Below are 26,225 nucleotides of genomic sequence, written 5' to 3' on the forward strand. Positions count from 1 at the left end.
ATCAATTTTTTATAAATCAGAGAGATAGTACTGTCGGGCACGTGACCATCAAGTATGCGGTCCTCGAGGGGCGAAGAAACCGGGACCTTGGTCCCTTCCCCAAAGACCGAGAGCAGGGCATGCCGAACCTGGGCATAACGGAAGAACTCCCTTTCAGTAAGCTCGTATTCGCTCTGGAGCGCCGCGAAGGTTTTAACTGCGCCCTTAACCCATAAGTCTCCCACTCTGCTAATACCGATCGTGTCCCAGTGCTCAAAGCCTTTCGTCGTCCAGAGGCTTCCCAAGCAGTCTGAGGCGAATAAAGGAGTGGCACACGTTAAACGCTCACTCCAGCCCATGGCTACATTCGCCGCCTTCCAGATCCTTACCGCAATCCTAGTAGGGCCCGTAAGGGTCCTTCCAACCGAACGGGAGTAAAGCGTCCTGTTATAGTTACCGCCGGGAAGCAGGAATTTATCCATCTCGTATGCCGGGTTCAAGCCAGGCGCATACGTGGCATGGTTAATGGCCGATAGCTGGGAGGCCCAATAGTACCGTCTGATGTCAGGAAGAGCGATGCCCCCGTCGTACCAGGGGAGAGTAAGCTTAGCCAAAGCGATACGCGCCCGCCCGTCCCACACCAGTCTCCTCTGCAGGCTCTCCACCTCCCGAAAGTAGGCCACCGGAATGACGTCGAAGGAGTTCTGAAGTGCATAAAGGAATCTGGGAAGGGACATCATTTTAAACAGCGCTGCGTGACCAAGCGGGGACAAGGGCAGCTTACACCACCGAGCCGTATCCACCCTCAGACGCCGAAGTGGAAGCAGGAGGTTCTGCTCATAGCGAACCGCCAGATCCAACGAAACGTACACCCCCAGGTATTTAAAGCCGGACCGAGATATTTGGATCGGAAGCCGAGGCGGCAAGAGAGGAGGGCCACCAGAGATAGGATACACGCAAGATTTAGACCAGTTAATCGTCAGGCCCGAATTTCTCCCAAAGGAAGTAAGGACGTCAAAGAGAACATTAAGCGACTGCCGCGGCGAGGTGAGGTACAAGAGAATATCATCCGCGTACAGCGAGACCCGGTCCTCGAAGCCCGGGGCCCACCGGATCCCTCTGATCGTGGGCTCCCAGCGGAGCCAGGCAGCGAGCGGTTCCAAGGCGAGAGCAAAGAGCAGAGGGGACAACGGGCACCCCTGCCTAGTACCCCTTCCGAGAGCGAAAGGCTGAGAAACCCGCCCATTGACAACCACCTGAGCCATTGGTCCAGCATAAAGAAGCTTCACCCAGCCAAGAAATCCCTCCCCAAAGCCAAATTTAGCCAAGACAGCCCAGAGGAATGGCCATTCGATAGTATCAAAGGCCATCGTGGCATCTAAAGAAACCAGTACGGCTGGTTCGGAGAGGTACTCCGCCCTAGCGAGGACGCCATGGAGACGCCGCAGGTTAAGAGCGGTATTACGATGAGGGATGAAGCCGCATTGATCTGGATGTATCAGATCACAGATAACGCTCAGCAAGCGAGTGGCGAGGACTTTAGCCAGTATCTTGGGCTCGGCGTTTAATAGGGAAATAGGCCTATAGGAGGCACAGCGGTCTCGTGGCTTACCATCCTTGGGGATCACGACTATAGTAGCCAGACGCTGGTCAGCGGGAAGGGAACCCTTCTCGAGCGACTCCTGAAACATACGGCGGAGGAAAGGCGCGATTTTATCCGGGCGTAATTTATACAGTTCAATAGGCAGGCCGTTGGGGCCCATAGCCTTGCCAGAGCGAAGGGAGCGAATCGCAGTGGCAATCTCTTCAACAGACAAGGGGGCGTCCATCTGCTCACGGTCCTCGACGGACAAGCCGGGCAGAGCAATATCCCGCAGCAGAAGGCGAGAGTCATCCTCATCCCTATCAGTCACCGGGGAGTACACCGCCCGGAGGTGGTCAGCAAAACACTCCACAATCTCACCAGGCTCAGTCACACACGTTCCTTCCGAAACCCTTAGCTCCGGGACCACACGATTCACTCTCTCCTTCTTATCCAGCCAAGCAATCAATTTACCCGCCTTGTCCCCGGCGTCATATAGTCTACCCTGCTGCTCCCTATACATAGTCTTGGCAGCGTCAGTGACAAGAGACTTGTATTCAAACTGCTTCAAGCTGAGGGCATGGAGCCCATCCGGAGTGACACCCGCCTCCAAGGCCGCCTCCAGCCCCGATATGTCAGTCTCCAGCTTCACCACCGCCTTATTCCTGATCTTCTTAGCCACCACTATCTGGGAGAGGGCATGTCCGCGGAGTACGGTCTTAAAAGCTTCCCACAGGGACATGGAGGACGACACCGACCCCTCGTTTTCAAGGAAATATTGGTCAATCGACTTGACCAGGCTATCGCGAGTCGTGGGGTCTCGCAGGTACCAAGGGTTAATGGGAGTGATCCGCCCTGCAGACCGCGTCCCGGTGTCAAAGAGCAGCCACAGTGGGGAATGATCAGAGATACCCCGAGCCAGGTGCTTAACCTCTCGAATCCGCGCAGTCTGGGCCGCGGGCATTAGAAAATAGTCTAATCTGGAAAGACTCCCATGCGCCCCAGAGTGAAAGGTGTACTGACATTGTGTCGGATGCATTAATCTCCAACTATCTACCAGACCAAAGGTCTCCAAGAGTCCGCCGAGCCATGCCTGGGCAGCGGGGAGGGCCCTGGGCGGGTGACGATCCCGGTCACCCGAAACCACCGAATTGAAGTCCCCGCCCATAAGCAAAAGACTGTCCGGAAGCTCAAGCAGCATGCGACCCAAGTCTGAGAAGGTGGAGTTCTGGAGGCCCGGGGGAACATAAACTGAGACCAAGGAAAGGGACTGCCCCTCCCACCTCCCAGTCAGAGCCACATAGCGCCCTCTATCATCCGGGACTACCCTGGTGATCTCTAACGGAAGTGAAGAGCGCAGGAGAATGCCCACCCCTCTAGAGCCAGTGGTGAAACCAGAATGGGCCTCGAGGCGGTATCCCCCCCTGTTCATGGCATGACAAACATTACCAACCAGATGCGTCTCCTGTAAGAACACCACATCAGGAGTCAGACGACGCAAATACTGCAGCACAACACCCCGCTTGATACGGTCCCCCAATCCATTGACGTTCCATGACATCAATCTCAACCCGTCCCCCCCCATCCCCTCCAGTAGATCAAAGGTCCCCCAGCAAATCGCGCAACACCCGAAACTGGACCAGAGTCAGTACCTCGCCTTGAAAACAAAAAACACACATCAAAACAACCCCTCCCACCCCCCAACCCCCCCCCCAAATCCAACTCCCCCCACCCTGCACCCCTGCGGTCCAAAAAACCACCCCAACTTGCAGTGTGCCTGTCGCCCTACAAACCCCATTCTACGAAAAGACCCCGGAGGAGGAAAGGGACCCGTCCCCGCCCGCCCCCCACACAGGTCATAGTGAAACAAAATGAACAAAAGAAGTAAAACCCAGCCGAACAGTACAAAGTGGCAAAGTCAAGGACCAAAAGTCACTCCGAAGGGGACCCGTCACCCTCGGTACCGGCAGAGGGCCCAGGCCGGTCACCCCTGTCAGGCAGCGAGTCCAGCCAGTCACTCACAGTCGCGGGAGAGTCAAAAAAGGCAGTCCGATCCTCGTGTTCCACTCGGAGCTTTGCGGGATAAAGCATAGAGTACTTAAGGCCCAGGTCACGGAGACTACGCTTCACCCCATGGAAACCCATCCTCTGTTTCTGGACAAGTTGGGTGAAGTCCGGAAAAAAGTTAATAGACGAGTTCTCATGATGAACCGGGCCGTGGACCCGTGAGGCCTGCAGAATCGCATCTCGGTCTCTGTAGTGGAAAAGTTTGGCTACTATAGGCCTCGGGGGGGCCCCCGGTCGCGGCCGACCGCCCGGAACTCGATGTGCCCGCTCCACGGCAAAGAACTTACTCAGGCCAGTGGGGGCGAGCTGTTTGAGGATGAGCTCCTCGACCAGGAGGTCAACCGGGCGGTTGTCGGAGGACTCCGGAACGCCTATGACACGGATGTTATTGCGTCGGGCTCGTCCCTCAAAGTCCTCCAGCCGCCGGGCCATCTGATCGTTGGCCAGCTTGAGGTCGCCAAGAGTGGTCCGCAGGTCCGACACATCCGCACCTAGGGTGGACGTCCTCACATCCAGCGCTTGAACCCTCTCGTTGGTTTTTGAGAGATCCGCCCGAATTAGTGTGACATCAATAGCCACCGTGTCGATTTTACGGGCCAAGGCCTCGTACTGCGTGGCGATGGTCTCCTTGATGCCGTTAATGGCGCCCATGATGTCCTGCAGGGACAGCTCCGGGGAGACGGACGTGCCACCACCGGTATCGTCTGGGGGGGCCCCGGCCGCTCCAGGGGACCCTCTGCCCTGAGTGTAGCGGTCCATGTTGTTCGTCTGGACCGGTCCCCCACGGAGGGAAGTCTTAGTCTTACGCCCCTCGGGCCCCCCTTGCCCCCCCATGTGGGCCACACTCGACGAAGGGGACCGCCGATCAAGGGTCGAAGGGGCACCGGCACAGCAGACGGGCGCCGCACCAGAGTCCGCAATGTGGCGGTGTGAGGGGACCAAAGGCAATGGGCACACTTGTAGCAGGCGGAGACAAAGGCCTCAAGCAGAGGCCAAGTAAACACCCAGCCGCACCAAGCAATTCCGCCGTCCAGCCCCTCTCAAGTCCAAAAGTGAAACCGAAAGTGATGGAGCGGCCACTGGCACAGCGCTACTGCCGCTGTTGTTCAATTACGCCCCGGCTCCACAGTTCACCCTCGCACCGGGCACAGCCGTCGGTTGGGCCTCAAAAGTTCAGACCACGATAAATCAGGATTCCCAGGTCCGATTCGATTTCTGAAAGGAGGTCAGTGTTCAGCCAGCCTTCATCTTCCAGATTCCGTAAACCATATCAGGATAAAATGAGGATAAGTTCCGAGGAGCAGCGAGGGTCCGGGGAGCCCTGTGCTCACGCGACCATCTTGGATGCGCGCTAGGCTCCTCCATCAAGCATATTCTTAAAGTGCTTGGCAGAATCTCTTCTTGCTTCGAAAGACTAGAGACACTTGTGTTTCATTCTTTCATATCTGGCTCACAATGGCCCCTATAAGAGAGAAGGTCCTTGAACTTTTCAGCCACACCTTTGAAAAGTCTGTTTTCACGTACTCCTAGACATTAACAGGATATTCTAGACAGACGTCAGTCAATCCATAGAGCATTCACAAAGCTCCAAGTACAATGAGCTCTCTGGCTTAGGAAGATGATCTCAGTACCCCTTCAAATTTCATTATCACCATTTGCCAATCTCCCCAATTAGGTGTAAGAACCCTTCTTATAATTAGAAAGGGTGGCATTTGCAAACCAAGCTAGAGATTTGATTGTGTGCAACCTTCTACTAGTGTCTTGTCGACTCTAGGGGGCTTCAAAATGGATGTCAACGTCACAGAGCCACTAATTCATGCATGCCAACAAACCCGACTCAGGTTGGAGACTGAGTTTTGTAAGTTAAAAATGACTTTAATTTGTCTGTGTCCTGCCTGAAATCATCCCTACTTAAATAAAAGTCAATAGTGAAAATACATCCCCAGATTATTTTGTATACATTTTCCCTCTATCTGCTTTACTAATGTTGGCGTGTCTGCTAACTTAGTTCCAGTGATCCTTGTTATCCACATAGAGAGAACTCCAGGAAGTGAAAAGATAACACAATAGCAATGCACTGTATTTAACAAGTCGAAGGGAATAAAATGCCTCTTGGGCCAGACTGCACAGCCCTTATGGATGCCCGTCGCTCCTGCACCAAAATTATTTACAGGCTTGACATGTAAGGAGAAACTGACAATCTTCGTAGATTTACTGGGTAGAGCGATTCAAATTAGACCTTAAAATAAGTTCACACTGACTCTTGCCATCTACATCTTTATTGAGACTTCTGTTATTGCCTTGTTTTTATTGAAATGAGAGATCTTATAGGGCAGTTTACTAGAAGACTTCTTGCCCAGTAGTCTGTAATCCTTTATCACCAAATCGTGATGGGTCGTTTTTATTAAAACAAGAAAGATCTTCTATGGAACAGTCTGACCAAAGACTATATGCACAACAGTCTTTAATACGTTCTCGCCAAATCATGTTCAGCAGGCTACTATACTTTTATGACAATATTGTGGGCTTGTCATATCTGGTGTGGAGATGTCTGTGTCTGCTAAACATTCTATAGGCCACATTTCTTCTCCACTAATTGTCTCTTTTGTGTGTAGAAATGATATGAGATACATGAAATCATTCTCACCACTAACTTATAAAAGAATGCAGTTACAGGGTCTTTAGCAGAGAAAATAAGGTTTAACCTAAAGTATAGTGTAGGCCAGTGTTTCCCAAACTGCGGGCTGTGACCCACTGGTGGGTCGTTAGCCTATTTTTGGTGGGTCGCGAAAGTCCAAGCAATAAATAAAGATGCCTTTAAATTCTGTATTTATCTCGTCTCATTTGCTGTGCTTCGAAGACAGTGGCCAAATGTCAGGCTTGTGACAAATTGCTGCTTTTTTAGGTCTCACTGAGCCAGCGCATGCGTTGCTCTGCAAGAAATTTAGTGAGTGGCTTTTGAAAGTGCTACCAGAGGCTTTTGCTGGCCTCAAGCTTGCGTACACGCGCGCAGCCACCATGTGGGTTTCTGTCAAGGCTCATTAAGCCTTGCGTGCCTCTCTCCGCCTTGTCTTATTTACTGTCTGCGCGCGCGCACACAACTCCCAGTCGCGGACGAACTTCTTGCTCGCGATCACTTTCGTGCGCACCATTTGCTTGTTCTCTCTTGTTATGTAGCTGACTTCAGCACAAAACCGCTTATTTCCACAAAACCTATGGTTTATGTATTCCAATCTATCTAACTAACTATGCCCTGCAATTTTACCTTATGTGAGACATTTCTGTCCGGAATACCATGCCACACATTTCTACATAAATAAATGATCAGGCTTTAATGATCACTGTCAAAGGAAAAAACCTAAAGGGGGAAGGGGACTATTTCCAAGAGGAAGCTGAGGATTTGTGAATTAGGGAGTCCGTAAAGTGTGTGCCTTGTGCAGCATGTTCTCCAGACTAACCACCTTTCTCCATTGTTACTGAACCCTTCCACCCCGACAGCAAGATAACAATATTTCCAATTCCCTTCTGTTAGTCATCAGGCAGCGACCCCAACTTGTGTGAGGCTCAGGAAAAAAAACAAAGAAAAAAATAGCATACAACCATTGTTACCGCAAATGTACCAGCTGTTTCCTTTGCTGACACACATCCCTACCCCAGAGGAATAAGAGTTCACGGAGAAACTTTAGAGACTGTCCCCTACGCCATGCAGTGGTGTCACCAACCAGAGCGCTGACAACTTGTGCAACCTGAAATACCGCAAGACATTCCTCAAAGCCATAAATGTCTCCAAGCTTCAGCTTCTCGCTGCTTAACAGTAGATAGCTCACTGCTTACATCTGTTCATGCTGCTGTTTCACCCGACTTACAAATGGCGTCCGAGATGGAGTTTTCATTTTTGTTTCCCAGTCCACCAATTGGGGACCTTGTGACATTGGCCGCCCCTTGATCCTTACTTCCTGACATTCTAACCACTGCTCAGACGCTCTACGCTATTCTGAGACTCGGTGGTATCTAACACACGCCCGTAAGGTTCCCTGCACCAGTGCCTGGCAGTGTCAATCATGGGGTTTGGGAACGTTATGATGAGTCAGCATTACTCGGAAGCCCGCCCGCTGGTTTCCTGTCTTACCCCAAAGGGGGTCCATTTCTCAAAAGTTTGAATCAGAAATGCAAGTAATAACTTGCGCGAACAAACGTGGGAGCATTCCTGCACTCACCGCAGTCCACACCTAAGGCCTTTAGACGCCATTTCTAGTAAGAGATTGCTAGCGCTGAGGCGAGAGAATTATTTCTGCGTGTGGCAGCCAACCTCATCTAGTCTCAAATTGAAATCCTTCAAACATGGGAGAAAAATACATTTTCTATGGGTAGTTTAACATTTCCATCCCAATTAACGAGTTATACCAAAGGGAAAAAAAACATAATAGTTTGGCTCGACAACTACTTCGGAATTTGTGAATCTCTTTCGACTTGTTCTCATAGATCATTGGGGGAACTTCACTTTGTATAATTTGCTTTTGCCAGTTTTGTGAACTGCTTGTGTTTTGTGATAGGCCAATGGCTGGCCCCTTGTTTCGTCAGTGTAATCCAGTCGAGATGTATGCTGGATACTATCCAAAAAGTACCATCCTGCCAAAACTACAAGGCAAATGATCTGCATAGGAAGTAGAAACAGGCCTTGAGATAGTGGGAAGCTCGTCCTTCAGTCGAAGCTGCAGGATAGCTCAGTAGGTGCATGTGCCTACTGTGACTCTGTATGCAACAGCCGCTGGTCACTGGTTCAGATACTCATGTTTTAAATCAGCTTTTTACCCTCTGAAGAATGGAGAGCACCTTTAGGTGCAGGGCTACATCTTATGAAACCTCTTACTTGCCCCTGGGCCCCAACCTACATCTTATGTAACCTCGTACTTGCCCCAGGGCTACAACCTGTAAAACACTTTCTAAAATACTGCAAGGCTGTGGATGAATATCGTTGTGCCCAGAGGTAGCTGCTGCACCAGTGAAGAAAACATGAACATGGAAAGGTACATTGCTGTAGAATCATTAAAGTGTTTTGCCACCCCCAATATCTTTTGGAAGCAGAATACCCAGTGGTGTAGCAAGGGTACCTGGGGCCCTAGTGTAAACAAGTAAAGTTTCATAATAATCAGACTTCGTTGCAACCTTCAGGCCTCTGGGTCCTGGTGCAGCTGCACCTATTGCACCATTGATATCCATCTACGTGCCTGAGAATACCATGAAGTAGTGTGTGGTGGAAAGTATGTATTAAACAAATAAAATAATACCAATTGATACTGGAGCATCATATTGCAGTAGTAACAAGATCCTTAAAATTCCTTTCTGTCCCTTTTACGGTGCTGGTAAGATCGAAATGCACAGAACATTTCCCTGTGTAAAGACCCAAAGGGCTAACATCACAAACTGCATACAGTAACTTAGATGTGCCCAAGGGCACACAGGTGCCCGTGTGCAAAAATACAGTCAATAATCCGGGTGACTGCTGAATTTGGCACTGATGCTTAAAATTAGAGCAAAAAGTGTAGAATAATGTCTCAATGCATTTGTCGCTTGTTTTGCATGCGTTAACCCTTTCCTTTTTAAAATAAAAAAAACCAATTTTCTCTTGCTGTTACTCTCTGCCGAAAGTGTGTGGTAAGAACTAAAGCAAAACACAGCCGTTACCACATGTGTTCAGCTCTACATTGCTGATATTTGTTAAGCGAAGGCAAGTACCAATGCATTTGTTTACCACTAGCGTCAAGCTCTACATCAATGCCGAACTTTGATCACCTTCGTTTGCTCTACCCCTACTTTGCTCACTTTCTCTCCTGTCAGAAGACAAACATGTTATTCATTTCAGCACTTAACAAGCATTGGCATAGCCAATAGGTCTCGCTTTTGGGACCCTATAAGTATTTAATTATGCAGCACAATGTCCTTGGTGCAACAACATCAACTGTTGCATAGCTAAACACTTATAAGGTCCCAAAGGCGAGACCTATTGGCTATGCCAATGCTTGTTAACTTGTGGATTGCTGTATACAAACTCTTCTCACTTTGCAGTCTGAGAAAGTAAAGTTAATTATGTGACTATTGTGCTGGGGTACGGATGTGTGAAAGGAATGGCTATAGGATGTTCTTGTTTTGTAAAACAGAACAGAATGTAAATACTTCAAAAGAACTGCACAATAGCAGCTGGAAATGAAAAATGAAGCACATTTTTTATTCTGAAGTGGGATGGAAGCAAAGATTTCAATAGTATCAAAATAAATCAAGAGACTAAGTAGAGCACAAATGATAGTCACTGAAATCCGATTTCCGCATATTATCATTTGTGTGCAGTATAGTTTTATCAGCAACACTATATGCCTGTGTAAATTTAGTGGCCATTTTAATGGAAAATGTGCTGTCGTTAAATGGGAGGGCGCTAACACACAATGCTTTTTTTAACATAACAAAGTCGCCCGCCTCATGTCCATTAAAGCTAGGTAGGTCATGAAAGATCGTCGTTCGAAAAGTTGGCTCGTGGGTCTAAAAAGTTTGGGAACCATTGGTCTATTTCTGTACCCTTCTATAAAATAGCATTTTTAGGTCTCGCCTGAGCCAGCGCTTTAGCGCTGCTCTGGCGAGAGTTTTAGTAAGCGGGTTTTGGAAGTGCTAACTAGTGGCTTTTTTCAGGCCTCCAGCTACAGTGCATGTGCGCCGGGCGCGCGCACCATTTGTCAGCCTGCATGATCACTTTTGCAGCCGCTTTGATGTTCTCAGTGAGCCACGCGGCCACTGAGAACATAAAAGCGGCCGCGAAAGTGCACACCATTTACCAGCCTGCGTGCCTCTCACCGCCTACCCCCATCCCTTATCCCACTTCCTGCTTATTGTTCAAGTGCCAAAGCTGGCATTAGAACCTCCTAGATTGAATCTCTACAGAAGTGCAACTTAAACGTGTGGATAGAAAATTAATCTTATGACCCCATGTTATTAAAAAGAAAAGCATTTGTATGTAGGTGGTCTGCGAGACCACCATTGAGATGTTCAGGCTTCCTCTGTGCTAGAACGGAGCTGCAAGTGCAATATTGAAACATGTTCAAGAGACGATTGTAGCTCCCACTAGAGCCCTTCTCAGCCCTAACAACCTTTCATATTCATCAACGTTTCAGGAGAAACGTACTATTCCCACCCCCCAGCACAGCTCCCTTCCTTTGTCCACTTCACCCCCAGGGGTATAGCACTTCATCAGCCTGTCTGAGACCGTCGTAGCGCCTCCCTTTCCTGTTTGACCACCTGCGGCTTGTGTAAAGTCGTGTTGAGATTTGTTGCGATGAGGAAAAGAAAGCATTGTGTGTTTTTCACACATATTGACAGGCGTCCTGTCCAGCGCAAAAGCAAGCGTCATATCCTGCTGCCTTCCCCCAGCAGGACCCTAAGCAAGGCAAGACGCGTGCCTGGGCGGCTTTCAATACATCAAAGACACTCTCTAAGCTTCCAGTGCCTCTCACTTCCGGGGCATTGACAGCCTCATTGGTTTCCGCTTCGAGTTCACAAACTTTTTTATCCGGAGCCGGTCTCTCTAAGCTGGGCCTGAGTAAACCATTTCGAAAGGTCATTCTGGTTTTCTGGTAGGAACTCTATGGAAGAAACTCATTTAGGGAGGGTGATTAGAATTGAAGTCCATTGATGCATTGAGATGACCGTCTTTTGGCTGGATGGTGCACGTTTACTGGGATGGGTTCATAAAATGCAGTGCACATTTATGAATTTGACTTACACATACAACACGACGAAGTTTCCAACTTTACATTTAAAGTTTCAACTTTTCCCGCCTCATGGTTACCCATCATGGATAAGTGCAGGGAGCTACGAGGTCGACTCTCTACAAACAAACGGGGTGTTTTGTTTAATGGTGTGCTTTTCAATCGATACTCAAGTTTACAAAAGAGAAACGAGCATTAGCAAAGCAAATAGGTTTGGCTTTAAAGGGCTAATGCATTTAAACTGTATTTGTGCATGCCCGTGTTTCCATGCATTACCATTTTAAAGCCACATCTGTTGAATTTCCCAAAGCTTATTTTATCTTGCTGTAAGCAGCTGTATTGTGTGCCCTTATTCATGCGGGTATATGTTTGAGTGTGCTTTTATGTGTGTGTAAAAATATGTATGTTTGTACTTGTGTGACTGTCAGAAAATGCCTGACTAAAACAGTAAATGATTCTGTTGCAGTGAAAGAAAATATTGCTCTCTGTATACATGCGTGAAATGAATGTGTCAGTTTACTTTGGAGATGTCAAATATGCCTCCATGCGTGCATTTTAATGCAAACACCCCATGGGGGTTGGAATAATACCTCAAACAGCCAACAGCATGAGGAGAGGGAGAATGCTCTGTTGGTCAGTACCAAAGTACACTCTATGTATTATTTCAAAATATTGGAAACAATAGGTTGCCTGACAGCTGCACTATCAAGCCACACCTAACAAGCATTGGCATAGCCAATAGGTCGCGCCTTTGGGACCTTATAAGTGTTGAGTTATCCAGCACAATATCCTTGGTGCAACAACATCAACTGTTGCATGGCTAAACACTTATAAGGTCCCAAAGGCGAGACCTATTGGCTATGCCAATGCTTGTTTGTGATGCTTCTGGTATGTGTTTCTGTCTGACGAGAGTCCGGCAAGGCCAGCACAATTCAACAGCAGAAAAGCAATTCTTGTAAATAATCATAACAGGCACCCCTAAAATTCAGAAACCAGACCACTTCTGCCTACTGTTTGAAATGCCATGGGCCTGCCTTTTAGGCTCAGACTCTGTGATGAGCGCAATCAAACAGCCAAGGGCTTACTCTTGGATAATGGTTTTAGGTAGAACAGCCAGTTCAGGGTACACATGTATCAGTTACAGTAAATTGATGGCCCAGACAGTGTTGTACTTGAAAAAAATGTTAACTGATTTTTAAGGAAATATGCTGAGTAACAGTGATCTGCTTAATTGCACCATCAAGTATACTTCACTGTGTCTCCTAGTTACTCTGACTGAACTGGGTTTTATATTTACGAGCAAGCAAGGTTACATTATCCAAGTGTAGTGCTGTCTTGCAAGTGTTTGAGTTATCGCAGTTTGATACCGGACAGTCATGGTTGCCGTATGGTATGGGGCAGCTGCTACCACACAGAAGAACTGCTCTGTGGGCAGCCAATGCACAAGTCTTGGAACTTGAGTGGCAATCAATCAAAACATTTGATAGAGTGCTGCATATCACCCAGGAGGGTCTCGAGGCACTGAAGCTGTTAGTTGATGCGTGGAGGAATGATCATTCAAACATCCAGGTCTTTATGGTGCAGTGGGATTTGTTCCAAGCCTTGACTGCCAAGTATGAGAAGGAGCATCCTCCGGTGTTGGGTCAACGGATCGTGGGGTGTCTGAGACAAAGCTGATCAAAGGTGCATGGTTGGTTGGTGGAAGATCAGACGTTTGTTGATGTATGCTGGTCCTTCGTTGTACAGGGCATTGTAGGCGTGAATCAGCATCTTGAAGTGGAGCCAATGTAGTTTCTTGAGCTGTGGTCTTGATGTGGGTCCTTCTGGGGAGGTAGAGTGTGAGTCTTGTTGCTGAATTCTGTATTGTCTCTTCAGGGGGCGTGCAGTGATTCCTAAGTAGAGCTTGTTTACGTAGTCCAGTCTACTGGTGATGAGGGCCTGCATAATGGTCTTGCTGGTGTCTGCAGGGAACCACCTGAAGATCTTGCGGAGCATCCAAATGGTGAGAAAGCAGGCGGTTGAGACTGCATTGACTTGCTTCTCTATGGATAGCTTGCTATCCAGGATGATGCAGAGGTTGCAGGCGTGGTCTGTTGGGCCGTGAGGTGTGCCGAGCTCTGCAAGCCACCATGCGTTGATCCACAACGAGGTCTTGTACCCAACGATGAAGACTTCTGATTTTTGGTGTTGAGTTTGAGACAGTTGTCCTTCATCCAGTCCAAGACGTTCATCATGCATCTGTAGAAGTTGGCTTTAGTGGTGGAGGGATCTTTGGACTGTGAGAGGATGAGCTGTATGTCGTTGGTGTAGGAGATGATGTTGAGTCCATGTGATCTGAAGGTGGTGGCCGGGGTGTCATGTATGTGTTGAAGAGGATTGGGCTGAGGGACGGTCCTTGGGGTACTCCCCAGATGATCTTTTTGGGCTCTGAGGTGAACGGTGGGAGGCAGATCCTTTGGGTTCTGCCGGTGAGGTAGGAGGTGATCCATTTGAGGGCATTTCCTTGAATCTCGATGTGGTGGAGTCTTGATCAGGATGTGTGGGAGACGTTGTCCAACTCGGCGGACAGGTCCTGGAGGATGAGGGCTGCTGCCCCCCTGTTGTCCAGGGGGGCTCTGATGTAGTCTGTGATCAGGGCTGTCTCTGTCCTGTGGTTAACTTGAAATCTTGGTTGGGAGGGGTCCAGGAGGTTGTGGTCTTCTAGATGTTAGGTGAGTTGCTGGTTGATTGCTTTCTCAAGAACTCTTGCTGGATAGGGCAGCAGAGAGATGGGCCAATAGTTCTTAATTTCGGCTGGGTCCGTTAATGTTTTTTTCAAGAGGGGCCTCGCTTAAGCGTGTTTACTGTCCTCAGGGAAGGGGGTTGCGGTGATGGAGATGTTCAGGAACTTCCTGAGCTTGCTATCGATTGTCTTGCTTCAAAGGTTGAAGATGTGGTGGGGGCATGGGTGCGTGGGTGCTTCCGAGTGCACAGAGTACATGATGGAGACCGTGTCTTGTACAGCGAGGAGTTTCCAGTGGGTGAGAAGGTGTTCCGGTTTTATGTTTTTGGGTGTCAGCTGGTTGATGCTGTCTGCAGCATAGGGTTGGTGTTCAAATTTTTCATAGATGGTCGAGATCTTTTCATGGAGGAAGCCTGCAAGGTTGTCGCAGAGTTCTTGGGAGGGACTGATGTAATTCTCGCTGACTGCGGGATTGGTGAACTCCTTCACGATGGTGATGAGTTCTTTGCTGTGGTTTGCACTGGCTTTGATACAGTCTGCTAGGGCGTTCTTCTTGGTTTCTTTCAGTAGGCAGTGGAGTTGGTTCAGAGTGGACATGAAAGCAGTGTGGTCTTCTGTCTTTTTGCTGATGCGCCACTTCCTTTGAAGTTGTTGGCAGTTGCATTAGGTGGAGTGCAGTTTCTTGGTTAACCAACTTGCTCTTTTGCTTTGTCGGGTCGGGGGAGTTGGCGTCGCTGGGGTCGTCTAGGTGGAAGTTGAGGTCCCCCAGGAAGATGTGCTCTGAGTCAATTGCAAGCGGGCCAATGAGTTCTAGTATGGCGCTTCATAAGCTTTGGTGTGGCCCTGATGGTCTGTAGGCAAGGGCACCTAGGCAAATGTCTTGGTTGGACTTACACATCAGACAGATGGGGTACTTGAACCCCTAAGCAAGCAACCGCTTCAGGGGGTGAGGCACGTGGGCTGCAAAATTGCTGTTGCTCGAAATTCCCAGATCTGTCAATTATAGCTTGGAATTTACTAACCTGCACTGAGTGTAAGAAAGTAAAGTACTCTTTTATATTTTATATCCATTTTAACTGTTTGATGACTTGAAACTACTTCTGTGATCCTATAATTCAGTCTGATTTTCTTTTTAGCAGGATGAAGCTAAAGGAGATTGATCGCACTGCCATGCAGGCATGGAGCCCCGCACCACATCACCCAATTTACTTGGCCACGGGTAAGGGTTTAAGTGCTTCTTTGCAACTCTCCTCAGAACCGTTGTGAAAGCCTGAGCATATTCTGTACTCTGTTGTAATGTCCAATGTAGGTTTATGACCTGTCTGGCAATTAGAATACGCAAAATCCTCCTTCGGTTATGTTGTTTAATATATGTAGATTGCTTATAATATACATATTTTGTTGTGGTAGCATGTTATCCTATTTGCTTATCCTACCTGAATGTGTATTTTGGGTAGATTTAAAATGACTCGTTACACGCTGACAAAGCAAATTGGTAATAGTGAGCTTAAAAAGGGCAGATTTTGGTTTAGAAGAGCAGTGCCCTGCATGCACCCTAAACAGAAAGGATGATCACATAGAATTTAGTTTCCAGTATGGCCCATAAAAGCCTTCTAGTCTTTTACTTTTAAACAATTGTTGCTAGCCTCTAATGACTTTAAGCGAATCGTGCTCTGAGACTCCTATGCTAGTTATCACTCGACCCCATGACTGCAGTAAATGCGACCCATTTGTAGATAACACGGCTTGCAGGCAAGTACTCCTCCTCCTCAGGGGCAGAAAACCTCAAGTTTGTGTTACAGGCATGCTTTTTGAGGCACTTAATCTTTGGTTTTGACAGGCAAATGGAATATACTGCGCATTCCTTGAACTCTATTTAATCTTTACATTCACTTCTAAGCGTTTCCAACCCCAACTCAATTTTTCCTGTTTTCGTGGAGAAGTCACTCAGGCCTGTTACACATTCCCCAACCTGCTCTGTATTCTGTTCCTGCTGTCTCTCCATTGATATTGCTTTGAACTCTTTTGCATGATGTGACCTGTAGTTCTTTATTCGTCGCCATGACCAGGAACTCCTTTGAGATGCAAGCATCCTGGCTGCCACTAGGCTCTCTTGAGTGCTTGTGAATCCAGCAGAGTGCCACCCTTGTGGGTGAAGAAAACGTCCCCCTTCCCTTATTTTTAGTTTCTTTAGGTGGCATGGCAATTCTTGTAGTAAGCTGATCAACTTTTTTCCCATCGGAGAGATCACAAGACTCTTTAAAAGTGTTTGCATTTCCTGGTCTTGAAAGTCTCTGCTGCCAATAAGCTAGGCTCCCTCACGAGAAGCTGTTCCTCACTGAGCAGGCTCTGTTAAGGGATTTTCACCCTCCCTGTGAGTCTCTACAACAATGAAATCTCCCCTATGCCAAAGTGATCTCCTTATCATGTGCATGACCCTCACGCATCACCAGCCTTATCATGCACCCCCTCTGGCCTGGCTATAATCCTTAACATCCCTCTCTGCAGTCCGGCGGTACCGTTTGTTTTCTTATATGGTGCTATTTGGTCTCTATACCGCCCTCATCTGCTAGATGAAGAACGACTCCAGGGGAGCAAAACACTCACATCTTCTCCAGTGTACAGGTCTTCAGGTACCCTGGCTCAGTACACGGTCAGTGTCTTCAGCCCTAAAATGGTAGGCCGCACTAAAGGAAGGAATGACAACCACTTCACATTTTAGCTTGCTCCCCCATATAACACGCTTTTTTCATTGCTTTCTGAAAGGTAGCTCTTTGGCATATTGCATACAACTAAGGGTTCATGTTAGATTTCATTGCCTGGACTGCTAACATGTTTTGTTAAAGAGAAAATTTCATTTTTGAGACCATATGTAAAGGTAGTCTAAAAAACAATAACATGATTAGAGAGAGAGGGCGCTGCTTATGATATACCTTACTTACCTGGGGTTTATTCTGCAAAAAGATATGAGATGGGGGGTGCCAGATTGATACTGCCACTCAGAAACATCGGCAGTTATCAGGAATGTTATACACTGAGTTTAATGCCTCCCTGACCAAGCCAGTCACCCCGGTCCTACAAATCGATAACATGAAAACAGTGAGCTCGGTGTTATGCGGGGCGGAACTCTGGGGGTTTGAGAATCTGTCTCAGTTCACCATAGTTGAAAATAGGTTCACTCCCCTGGCGGGTCCAACCACAGGCCCGATAGTCCGCCCACTGTTTCCAAATTTTGTAGTGCTTGCGTGGGCACCCCCTGGTGACAAAAATAGGTTGTTCCAGCCCCATACAAAAGTCTAATCCATTCTTCCATACGGCCACTGATGGGGCCCGCGGTGCCTTCCACGCCTTGGCGATGTCCATTTTCGCCAGTGTGAAACCCAATGGTATGAGGTGTCGTTTTTAGACATTACCCCCTATCCCCTCCATAACATGAAGTAGGGCCAGCTGCGGTGTATGGGGGAGCTCCCACCTCAGGACCTCCGAGAGACCGGCAAATACCCCCTCCAAAAGCGGTCCAGGGAAGGGCAATGCCAGACTGTATGAATGAATGTGCCCTCTTCTCCACCGCAGCGAAGACACTCCAGGGAAGCGATCAGCCCCGCCCGCCACAAGCGCCCCGAGTAAATTAGACCCTGTGTAGATACTTGAACTGGACGAGGCGGAGTAGCATCGCTATGGCTGCCCCCCACGGAGCAGCCAAGGCCTCGATCCAGTCCTCCTCCTCCAACGCGCCCACATCCCCTTCCCAGTCCCCCTGAAGCTTCTGAAGTGTGGGGGAGCAATGAGTAACCAGGGATTGATAAATCCAGGAAATTTTCCCATCCTTTAGATCCCCCATAAAGACTTTCGCCTCCAGCGGACTAAATTCGGGGAGAGACTCCAGACCCTCTAAGCTAGGGGACAGGGCATGACGAAATTGAAGAGAACGGTAAAGCTGGGACTGTGGCATAAGGAATTCCCTCTGGAGGTCTTGGAAAGATTTGAGCGTTTGGCCCCCTCATCACATCCCCAGGACTGAAATACCAATATCATCCCATCCCTGGAAACCCTGCAGGGTCGCCAACTGGGGTAGGCGCCCATTATTACAGAGGGGAGTTTCCCGAGTTAGGGTATTCCACCATCCCATTCATCGCAATGCCTGCCTCCAAATCAGGAACACCACAACGACAGCGCTCCAAGCAAAGGCGCCGAATAAAGAATTGCATGTAGCGAGTGGTGCCCCATAACCTGCCGCTCGAGCGCATATGCCGGGTCTCCCCTATCGCCGTACCACCACTCATTAAGGACCAGCAAGTGCGAGGCCTGGTAGTACGAGAGAATGTCCGAGGACACGAGCCCCCCACAGTATGTGGACAGGAAGCATGTTCGCAGAGCTACACGCACTTTTCCCCCCTCCCACAAAAACTGCCCAAGCGCAGCATTCACCAGCCGGAACCAGCCGGAACCATCGGGCGGGATCGGGTATGGGTGATTCTGTAACTGATAGAGGAAGCGCCACCATCTTGAATATCGCCGATCTACCATATAATGTCTGGGGCATACGGGACCAGGACTTGAGGTCTGCACGAATCCGCTCCCACAGTGGGGCCAAGTTACGCTTCTAGGAGACTGCAGGCACGTCCGAAAGAAACACGCCCAGATATTTCAGTCCCCCCACTGCCAACTGGACCTAAGAAATCCACGTGCCCATCCTCGTCCGATTTTTTTTTCCCCCCCCCCAGAGCCCATAATGTGGATTTGCCGGGGTTCATATAGAGTCCCGATGTCTACCCAAAGACCTGCATGATGCGCAGGAGCCGCAGCCCCGTACTGTCAACCGCTGTAATGAAGAAGAGAACATCATCCGCATATAATGCGATCCTGTCGGACAGACCCAGAGCCCACTCAAAACCCCGGACCTGCGCATCAAAGCACACCCACGCAGCCAAATGCTCCATGGCTAGGGCGAACAAATATGGAGACAGGGGACAACCCTGCCGCGTGCCCCGCCCGATAGAAAAGGTGGATGACGTCGCACCAGCTACCAGCACCGACGCCGTCCGATCCGTATATAGGAGCGTTAGATAGGAGAGGAAGCGCGGGCCAAGGTTGAGTCTTTGCAGCAATGCAAATAAGTATAACCAGCTCAGGGAGTCAAACGCCCTATCTGTATCAGCCAAGAGGAGCGCTGCTGGTTCCCCCCAACGGTCGAATAGCCGCCACCGCCACGTGTGCTCGCCTAATGTTGTGTCTGGTCGCCCTCTGGGGCATGAACCCAGCCTGATCAGGGTGTACAAGGGCAGAGATGTGGGGTATAAGGCGATTGGCCAGTGCTTTGGCCAAGGTTTTCGCCTCCACATTTAAGAGGGAAATGGGGCGATACGAGGCATGGTGCTCTGGGGGCCGGCCGGGCTTATGGAACACCACCACCTCCGCATGCCTCCAGTCTGGGGGGGAGCCCCCTCCCGAGCCTCTTCCACTACCGCCCGATAATGAGGAGCCTACTGCACAGAGTAGCGTCGGAAAAATTAACTTGGGAACCCATTGGGTCCCGGCGCCTTCCCGGGGTTGAGCTCCCCAGGGCCCTGCCCACCTCCTCATCCGTCAGAGGCAGCTCCAACTGATCCCTCACCTCATCCGAGACAGTTTTGGGTGGTAAATCAGCTATGATTTGATCTATGATGGCAGCCGACAAGCATTCCGTGGGAGCATAAAGACCCGAGTAGTATGCGGCAAAGCTCTCCGTTATGGTCGGGGGATCCGTAATCGGCTCTCCCGCCTGGCCCAGAATACCCGGGAGGGCCTGGGAATGGAAGGTGCCTTGACAAAGTCGGTGCAGCATCTTGCTGGACTTGTACCCCCATTGGTAGACCCTGCTACGCGTTGCCAGCCAGGCTTGGCGGGCTTCGTCCATCAGAACGGCAGCATAATTCTGTTGAGTCAGCAGTAGTTGCCTCCTAAACTGCCCCCCCCGCCTCCCGACTCCGACGTTCGAGTGCTTCCATGTCCGCCTCTGCTCAAGTCAGTTCCTCTCTGCGCTTCCTACCCGCTGCCGCGCACCAGGAGATATCTACACCCCTCAGTGTGGGTTTCAATGCCTCCAACAAGATCTCGGCGCTAGAGACTGACCCCACATTAGACGTCAGGTAGTGATCAATGGCTTCGCTTATATGTGCCCCATAATCATCGTTCTGTAAATGCCATACAGAGAGGCGCCACCAGAACGGTTGCTTCCACCTACCTATATGGAGCTCAAGAGACACTGGGGAATGATCCGAGAGGCCTCGGGGCAGAATCTCCGCCGACATCACCCTATCAACAACAGCCCGGGGAACAAAGAGGTAGTCAATTCTGGAAAATGACTCATGGACCGCCGAGAGGTAGGTGAATTCCCGGCTATCCGTAAAAGCGCCGCCTTACATCAACCCTGTCAAGTCCCGTCACTAAGGAATGCAGTTTCGTGGGACTGTTACTCTTGGAGCTACCCCCAACCCTACATCTATCCCTGGTCAGATCCATAACATTGTTTCAGTCCCCACCCACCACGGATAGCACATCCGGCATACCAGCCCATAGGGTGAAGAGTCTCTCTACCAGATTCCATTGTAAGTGGGGGGGAGCATAGATACTACCCAACACCAGGGGGTCTTCCCCAATCTTGCCCCGGATAAACAAATAGTACCCCTGTGTGTCGGTCCGCTGTTGTACATGAGTGTATGGGACCCTGCGGTGCACCAGGATCGCTACCCCCCGTGAACCCCTCGTAAAGCCGGAGTGAAATACCTGTTGAAACCCATAGCGCTGTAAACAGAGGGCCTTCGTACCCATGAGGTGCGTTTCCTGTAACATAAGGATATCTGCCCCAGCTCGTTTGGCCTGATGGAGTATGGCCCCACGTTTGATTTTGTCCAGAGCACAGTGCACATTCCAACTAAGCATGCGGCGAGCACCTGGGGTCACCTGTCCCCCACTGGGCGTACTAGCCATTTGGGAGTGTATCCAGTACTATAACGGGCATTAGGATGTGTCGATGTATGTGTGGAGAACAGCGGACCCTCAGCGGAAGTGCGACCTGTGAACATAAACAACCCCCACCCAACAAACTCCCCACCCCATATCTCAAAAACACTGAAGCATCGGTCGCGGCGGGCCCGTCCCAACCAATGGATACCCAACTTACAGCTCATGTCATCTGGGCATGTCCTCTGCCAGCACGAGCCTGACAGAGAAACCAGCCCACATCAGGGCTCCTCTGATGAACATTCAGCAGTCTAGGACTCTGAAGTACTTCGTGGACCCATAGATTAGTGTTCCAAAGTCTGTCCCCCAGAAGTGGGGCCCCCCCCGGGAGGAAGCGCCACAGGACAAGGAGCGCCGCCGGGATCGTGACCGTCTGTTACCCTTCTGTTGCTGCCCCCAGGGGCCTCTCCGGGACATCCCACTCGATGAGGAGTCCGACTCTTCCAGGCGGTGTGTGTGCCCTCACCCGCACCATTTCATCTGTCCATTTGATGACCTCTCACGGGGTGTCGAAGAAGTGAGTGCGGGAGCGATACTCCACCCGCAGGCGGGCTGGAAACAGGAGGGCATAGGGAAGCTTGAGGTCCCTCAGGCGGGCCTTCGCTGCCATGAACGATTGTTGCTGCACCTGCCGCGTGTAGTCAGAGAAAATAAGAATGCGTACATTGTCATAGAGCAGGGGTTCCTGGGCCCGAGCCTGCTTCAATATTGCGTCACGAGCAAGATAGTTCAAGAGCTCCACAACAAAGCACCGGGACAGGGCCTCCGGAGGAAGCCAGCTCTCCAGCCACTGCGTAAGAAAGCGTTCCATGTTGCCCTCCTCGCAACCCTCTGGAAACCCAACAAATCGAAGATTATTGTGTCGGTCCCATCCCTCCGCATCCTCCACTCGCAGCGCAAGTCCCTTTTGAGCAGACTCCACAGCAGCCACCTTCTGCTTCAGTGAAATAACATCGTCCTCCACACCAGAAATATGGGTCTCCGCTTCGGTGATGTGTGACGCCGCATTGCGCAAATCTTGCCGAAACAGCATGACGTCTGACCCAACTGCCCCAATTTTGGCATCCAACATGTCCCTGGATTGGGTGATAGCAGCCATGAGTGCTGCGTTATCCGGCATAGCCCCCGACGGACCCCCGGAAGCCCCAGCAGCCGCTCCAAGACCAGTGAATTTATCTATGGGGCCTTGCTTGGCCGGGCCACTGCCACCTTTGTCCCTCGTCATGACTGTCCTCTGGACTCCCCATGCAGGCCTGGAAAGAACCGGGGAGGGTGCGATAGCGGATATCACCCAACACAGAGCTCCCGCGGTCCAACCTGGCCGCCGAACAGGAGCCTGTGAGGAGCTGCCCCAGGACTAGGGCCAACGAGCCGCCCCAGGGGCCACACTATGCCAGACCCCGTCAGAGGCCCCCAGCAGCGCTCGCGCAGTCCGACCGACCGCCGAAGTGATGGCCCCCTTGGTCAGTATGAGGGGCCGTCACTCGCCTGTAGTCCCCCAAATCCGCAACCTCCGCGGGGCATGCTCCCCCACGCTGCACACCCCCCTCGGCGTGCAATTTAAACCACCAGACTCGGGGACTCAAGAGGCACCCACGAGGTCCGACTGGCCGCCGATATGAGTACCCCCTATGGCCCGGGAGGAGTTAAGGGGAGGGAGAAGGCTCGCATCCACTGAGGCCTCAGGCGGGTCCAGAGGTCCCTCAACAATCGTTCTGGCTCACTACTGCCCGCTCGGCCCCCCCCTCACGTGGCCCGATAGTGCCGCTGATCTCCCGCCGCAGTACAGACAAAGGGGAGGGGAACATCCAGGGGTTCAAACAGGCCGCATCAAATCCACAGGCCGCTCGCGCTGCCAGCCATAACCGCTGCCGAAGCAATCGCCGCCGGAGCAACATGGAGTGGGCGCGCCCCAATGGCCAGGAGACCTGCTCACGGACCGCAGGTACCGCTCCCCAGCACCACTCCTCACCTTCGCGGCACGAGCCAGCCGCTGAGCCTCCCAGTCGGACTCTGCCTCAGGCTGCGTCGCGGAGTGATGGTCGATCCACCGCCAGCTATCTCTGCCCTTCAGACAAATCCGGAGCACTTCTCTCCGCTCTCGCGCCGGTAGACGGCACCGGGGCTGCCTCCCTCACTCCGGCCACCTCCGGCAATCATGAGCGCGACATCCCAGCTCCACCGCTGGCAGCTAGGCTGCGCCCCCTCAAGGTCCGCACCGGCCAAGGCTCGATTACTCCTCCACAAACCCCCGTAGGCGCCCCAAAACTACACAGGGCGACACTGCGGATATCCCGAGGCTGCAGAGTCGTCGTAGTGGTAACACGAGCATCAGGGAGTCAGGATAATTGAAGGATGTATGGCGGGCTGGACGGAGCTCGCTCAGCACACTTCCGCAATGCTGGCTTGCCAATCAGTAGCTATTGTATTTTTATGGCTGCAAATCACTCTGTTTTATTGTGATCTGCTTTTATGACCTGAACTGTTGAATAAAGCTTTTTGGAATGATACATCTTAGTAGTTAAAGTCACTTCCCTATATATTTTGAGCACACAGCTCCCACTTTCTGGTATGGGACTCTTCAAAGAGGCTGATGGAACGAGTATGAGTAAAGGACCTATGAAATGAGTTAGAGAACATAAGTGATGAACGAATCCCCAGATTAATTTGAATAACTGGTAATTACTCTAGGCACATTCCATATCATAAAATATATTAGCTTGCTTGTACCACGACCGGAGGCACCAACCATGTGCAAAGCCGCGTTGGTCCTTTACCAGGAGGAGCAGTCCACACAACTGCAAAGCTAGAGCAGGAAGCATTGCTGAGTCAGGGAAGTGGATGGCAGGCCATGCGCCCATGCATTACAGGAGCACGAATGAGAAGTGAGAGATGTTATTGGCGTTTGGACAGGGAAAGAAGGATATATCACTTGGCCAGTGACAAATACTAGGCCACAATAGCAGGGTTGGTGCATTGAACAGAACGCAGAGGCATGTGGCCTCTAGTCGAGTTAATTATTCCATGGGTATTTACGCAGAGTACGGTGATTTGTCGCCATTGTGCAGTTCTATAATCTAATGCATTTGATCACATTTACCAAAATTCCATGAACTCTTTGAAAATGTCTTTTCCAAAAGTCTTGATGAAAATAAAGAGTCTGGCGGAAGAGAGGTGTCCTTGTGAAAAGGGATGTCTATAGAATCCACTATGCTTAACCTTTGACGCTACTGCCTCCTTCATTTGATACTGCAATGGTTTCTCGAATAGGTCATGCCAACAAAGCACTGATTCTAAACTTGGAAAGCACAGTGCATATGTTGTAATTTGTATGGGAAGTTTTTGGCTCTTGACTTTTTACTCTTTGTAACAGGTACTTCTGCCCAGCAGTTGGATGCAACGTTCAGTACAACAGCTTCTCTGGAGATATTTGAATTGGATTTAGCTGATCACTCCTTAGACATGAAGTCTTGTGCCACATTCCCCTCCTCTCACAGGTATGGGTCTTTGTTTTTAGTGTAGTCTATTTGTTAAAAAAAATGTTGACATGACAACTCTTGTGGCTCAGAGCTAAACTTTAGTAAACCATGAAGATGAATTTACAGAAACAAAAAAAGTGTCCTGAAAGTCGCTATGTAAACCTAATTTTAAATGCTGAAAAGCAAATGTCACACAGTTAGTAAAGAGGTATTTGTCGACTAAGAAACAAAGGAAAGCTAAAACTTGATGTAACCACATAAAACACCATGATCATGCAAAATAAAAATAAGTCACTCTACTTCCTGAAAACATTAACCTAAAACACTGTTTTGCATTTTTGTGGTAACATGTCAACATGGCCGTTTTCAAAACCGACTTAAATGACTTGCCACAGAGAGCCCATTTGCAAGTGTGCAGATGTTCGTGAAGGTGCTAATACTTATTTATGCATAGTAAATGACAATTCACAGGCTTTCTCATATCACTTTCTTTCTAGAGGCTGTGAAGTGCCATGGTATTCTCTGGCGTGCATCACCATATTTGTACTTGACAATCTAACATGCTCCTCATGCCTTTCAGCTATCTGCTGCATAAAACAGTTTTCCATTATTCAGAGGATTGCAGTTTGGCTTACTGCTTAAGCTCAGGCTTCTGTGATTGTTCGATTTATTTTCTAGGGAAATTCCATTCCACCTTTAAGGCAGTAGTCATTTAAAAACAAAACTTGTGAGTGACATTTGTTTCAATCCTTAGTGTGTGCATACCGCACAGACATGAACTATCACAGTGGCACATATGCTTTTCTGTTACGTGTTGGAAAATGTTTTCATCCTGCACTGACCTTTTTTTAAAGAATGTTAAACTATGAGATGAAGTGATCTGTTGGGGTGAGTTGTTGCCTTTTTAAACCTAGGTAGGCAATATTGATTGATAATACTTTACTTTAGTTAAACACTCTTTTCAAAAACATGTAGTGGACTTACTCATTTGCAGTACCTGCAGTTTGTATTGCTAAGAGTTCTAGTTAAAAAGTAAGTTCAGGTGCATCACTTCCTCGGTTGTTGCATCCTTGATTGTGTTGTGGGCTCCTGGTACCCATGAGCCATGGATTTTACATAGCATTAATGTGGGACCAATTATTTCCTGTAGAGGATTCCCTCTTCCTTTCAGTCTCTTGAGATAGGCTGAAGGGAGAATATCTCAACAGACCACGGAGATAGCATCAGTTTAAAGTTTTTCTGGCACTATTTTCATAGCTGAGCTCCCACCTTGATAATGCTGACTTTGTCTTCTGAAGACCAGTATTTTAACATCTTCCCCATCACTGAGCTTGTTATGGGTCCTCAATCAACTATTCAAAGTAACATTTTAAAGTCTACTGTCTAGCTAGAGCCTTGGTAGCCTCAAATATTGCTTTTATTTGCTCTTAAATTGTGCACTGCCATAGCAACTTGTAGGAGTATGTTTTCCATGTAGCCAGTGCACCATTGAAGTTACTTCTGTTGTTGAGTCTCTCATTTCCAAGTCCTCATTTTTCGTTCTGGGCCTGGATGTCTTGAGTCCTTTAGCTGTTAATAAGCAATCTGATCTGAACTTTAGTGTCCTAAAGTCAAGCCTCTGCCTCTTTGTAGCTGAATGG

At 49.5% G+C, this 26,225-nt stretch overlaps 1 protein-coding gene across 26 annotated transcripts in view; it reads left to right on the forward strand.

The window, feature by feature from the left end:
• Positions 1 to 26,225, forward strand: part of SEC31A (SEC31 homolog A, COPII component) — a 350,984-nt gene that overhangs the window by 51,772 nt on the left and 272,987 nt on the right. For 18 of the 26 annotated variants that reach the window (XM_085641210.1, XM_085641201.1, XM_085641203.1 and 15 more), the window contains exons 2-3: positions 15,241 to 15,323; positions 24,480 to 24,603. In XM_085641210.1, coding sequence (XP_085497336.1) covers positions 15,245 to 15,323; positions 24,480 to 24,603 — 203 coding nt within the window. In that variant the 5' untranslated portion in view covers positions 15,241 to 15,244. The remainder of the gene's footprint in view (positions 1 to 15,240; positions 15,324 to 24,479; positions 24,604 to 26,225) is intronic. The other 8 variants (XM_085641213.1, XM_085641209.1, XM_085641202.1 and 5 more) reach the window with 1 other exon arrangement.

This window comes from Triturus cristatus, chromosome 2_2 (assembly GCF_964204655.1).
Source record: "Triturus cristatus chromosome 2_2, aTriCri1.1, whole genome shotgun sequence".
Taxonomy (NCBI): Eukaryota; Metazoa; Chordata; class Amphibia; order Caudata; family Salamandridae; genus Triturus; species Triturus cristatus.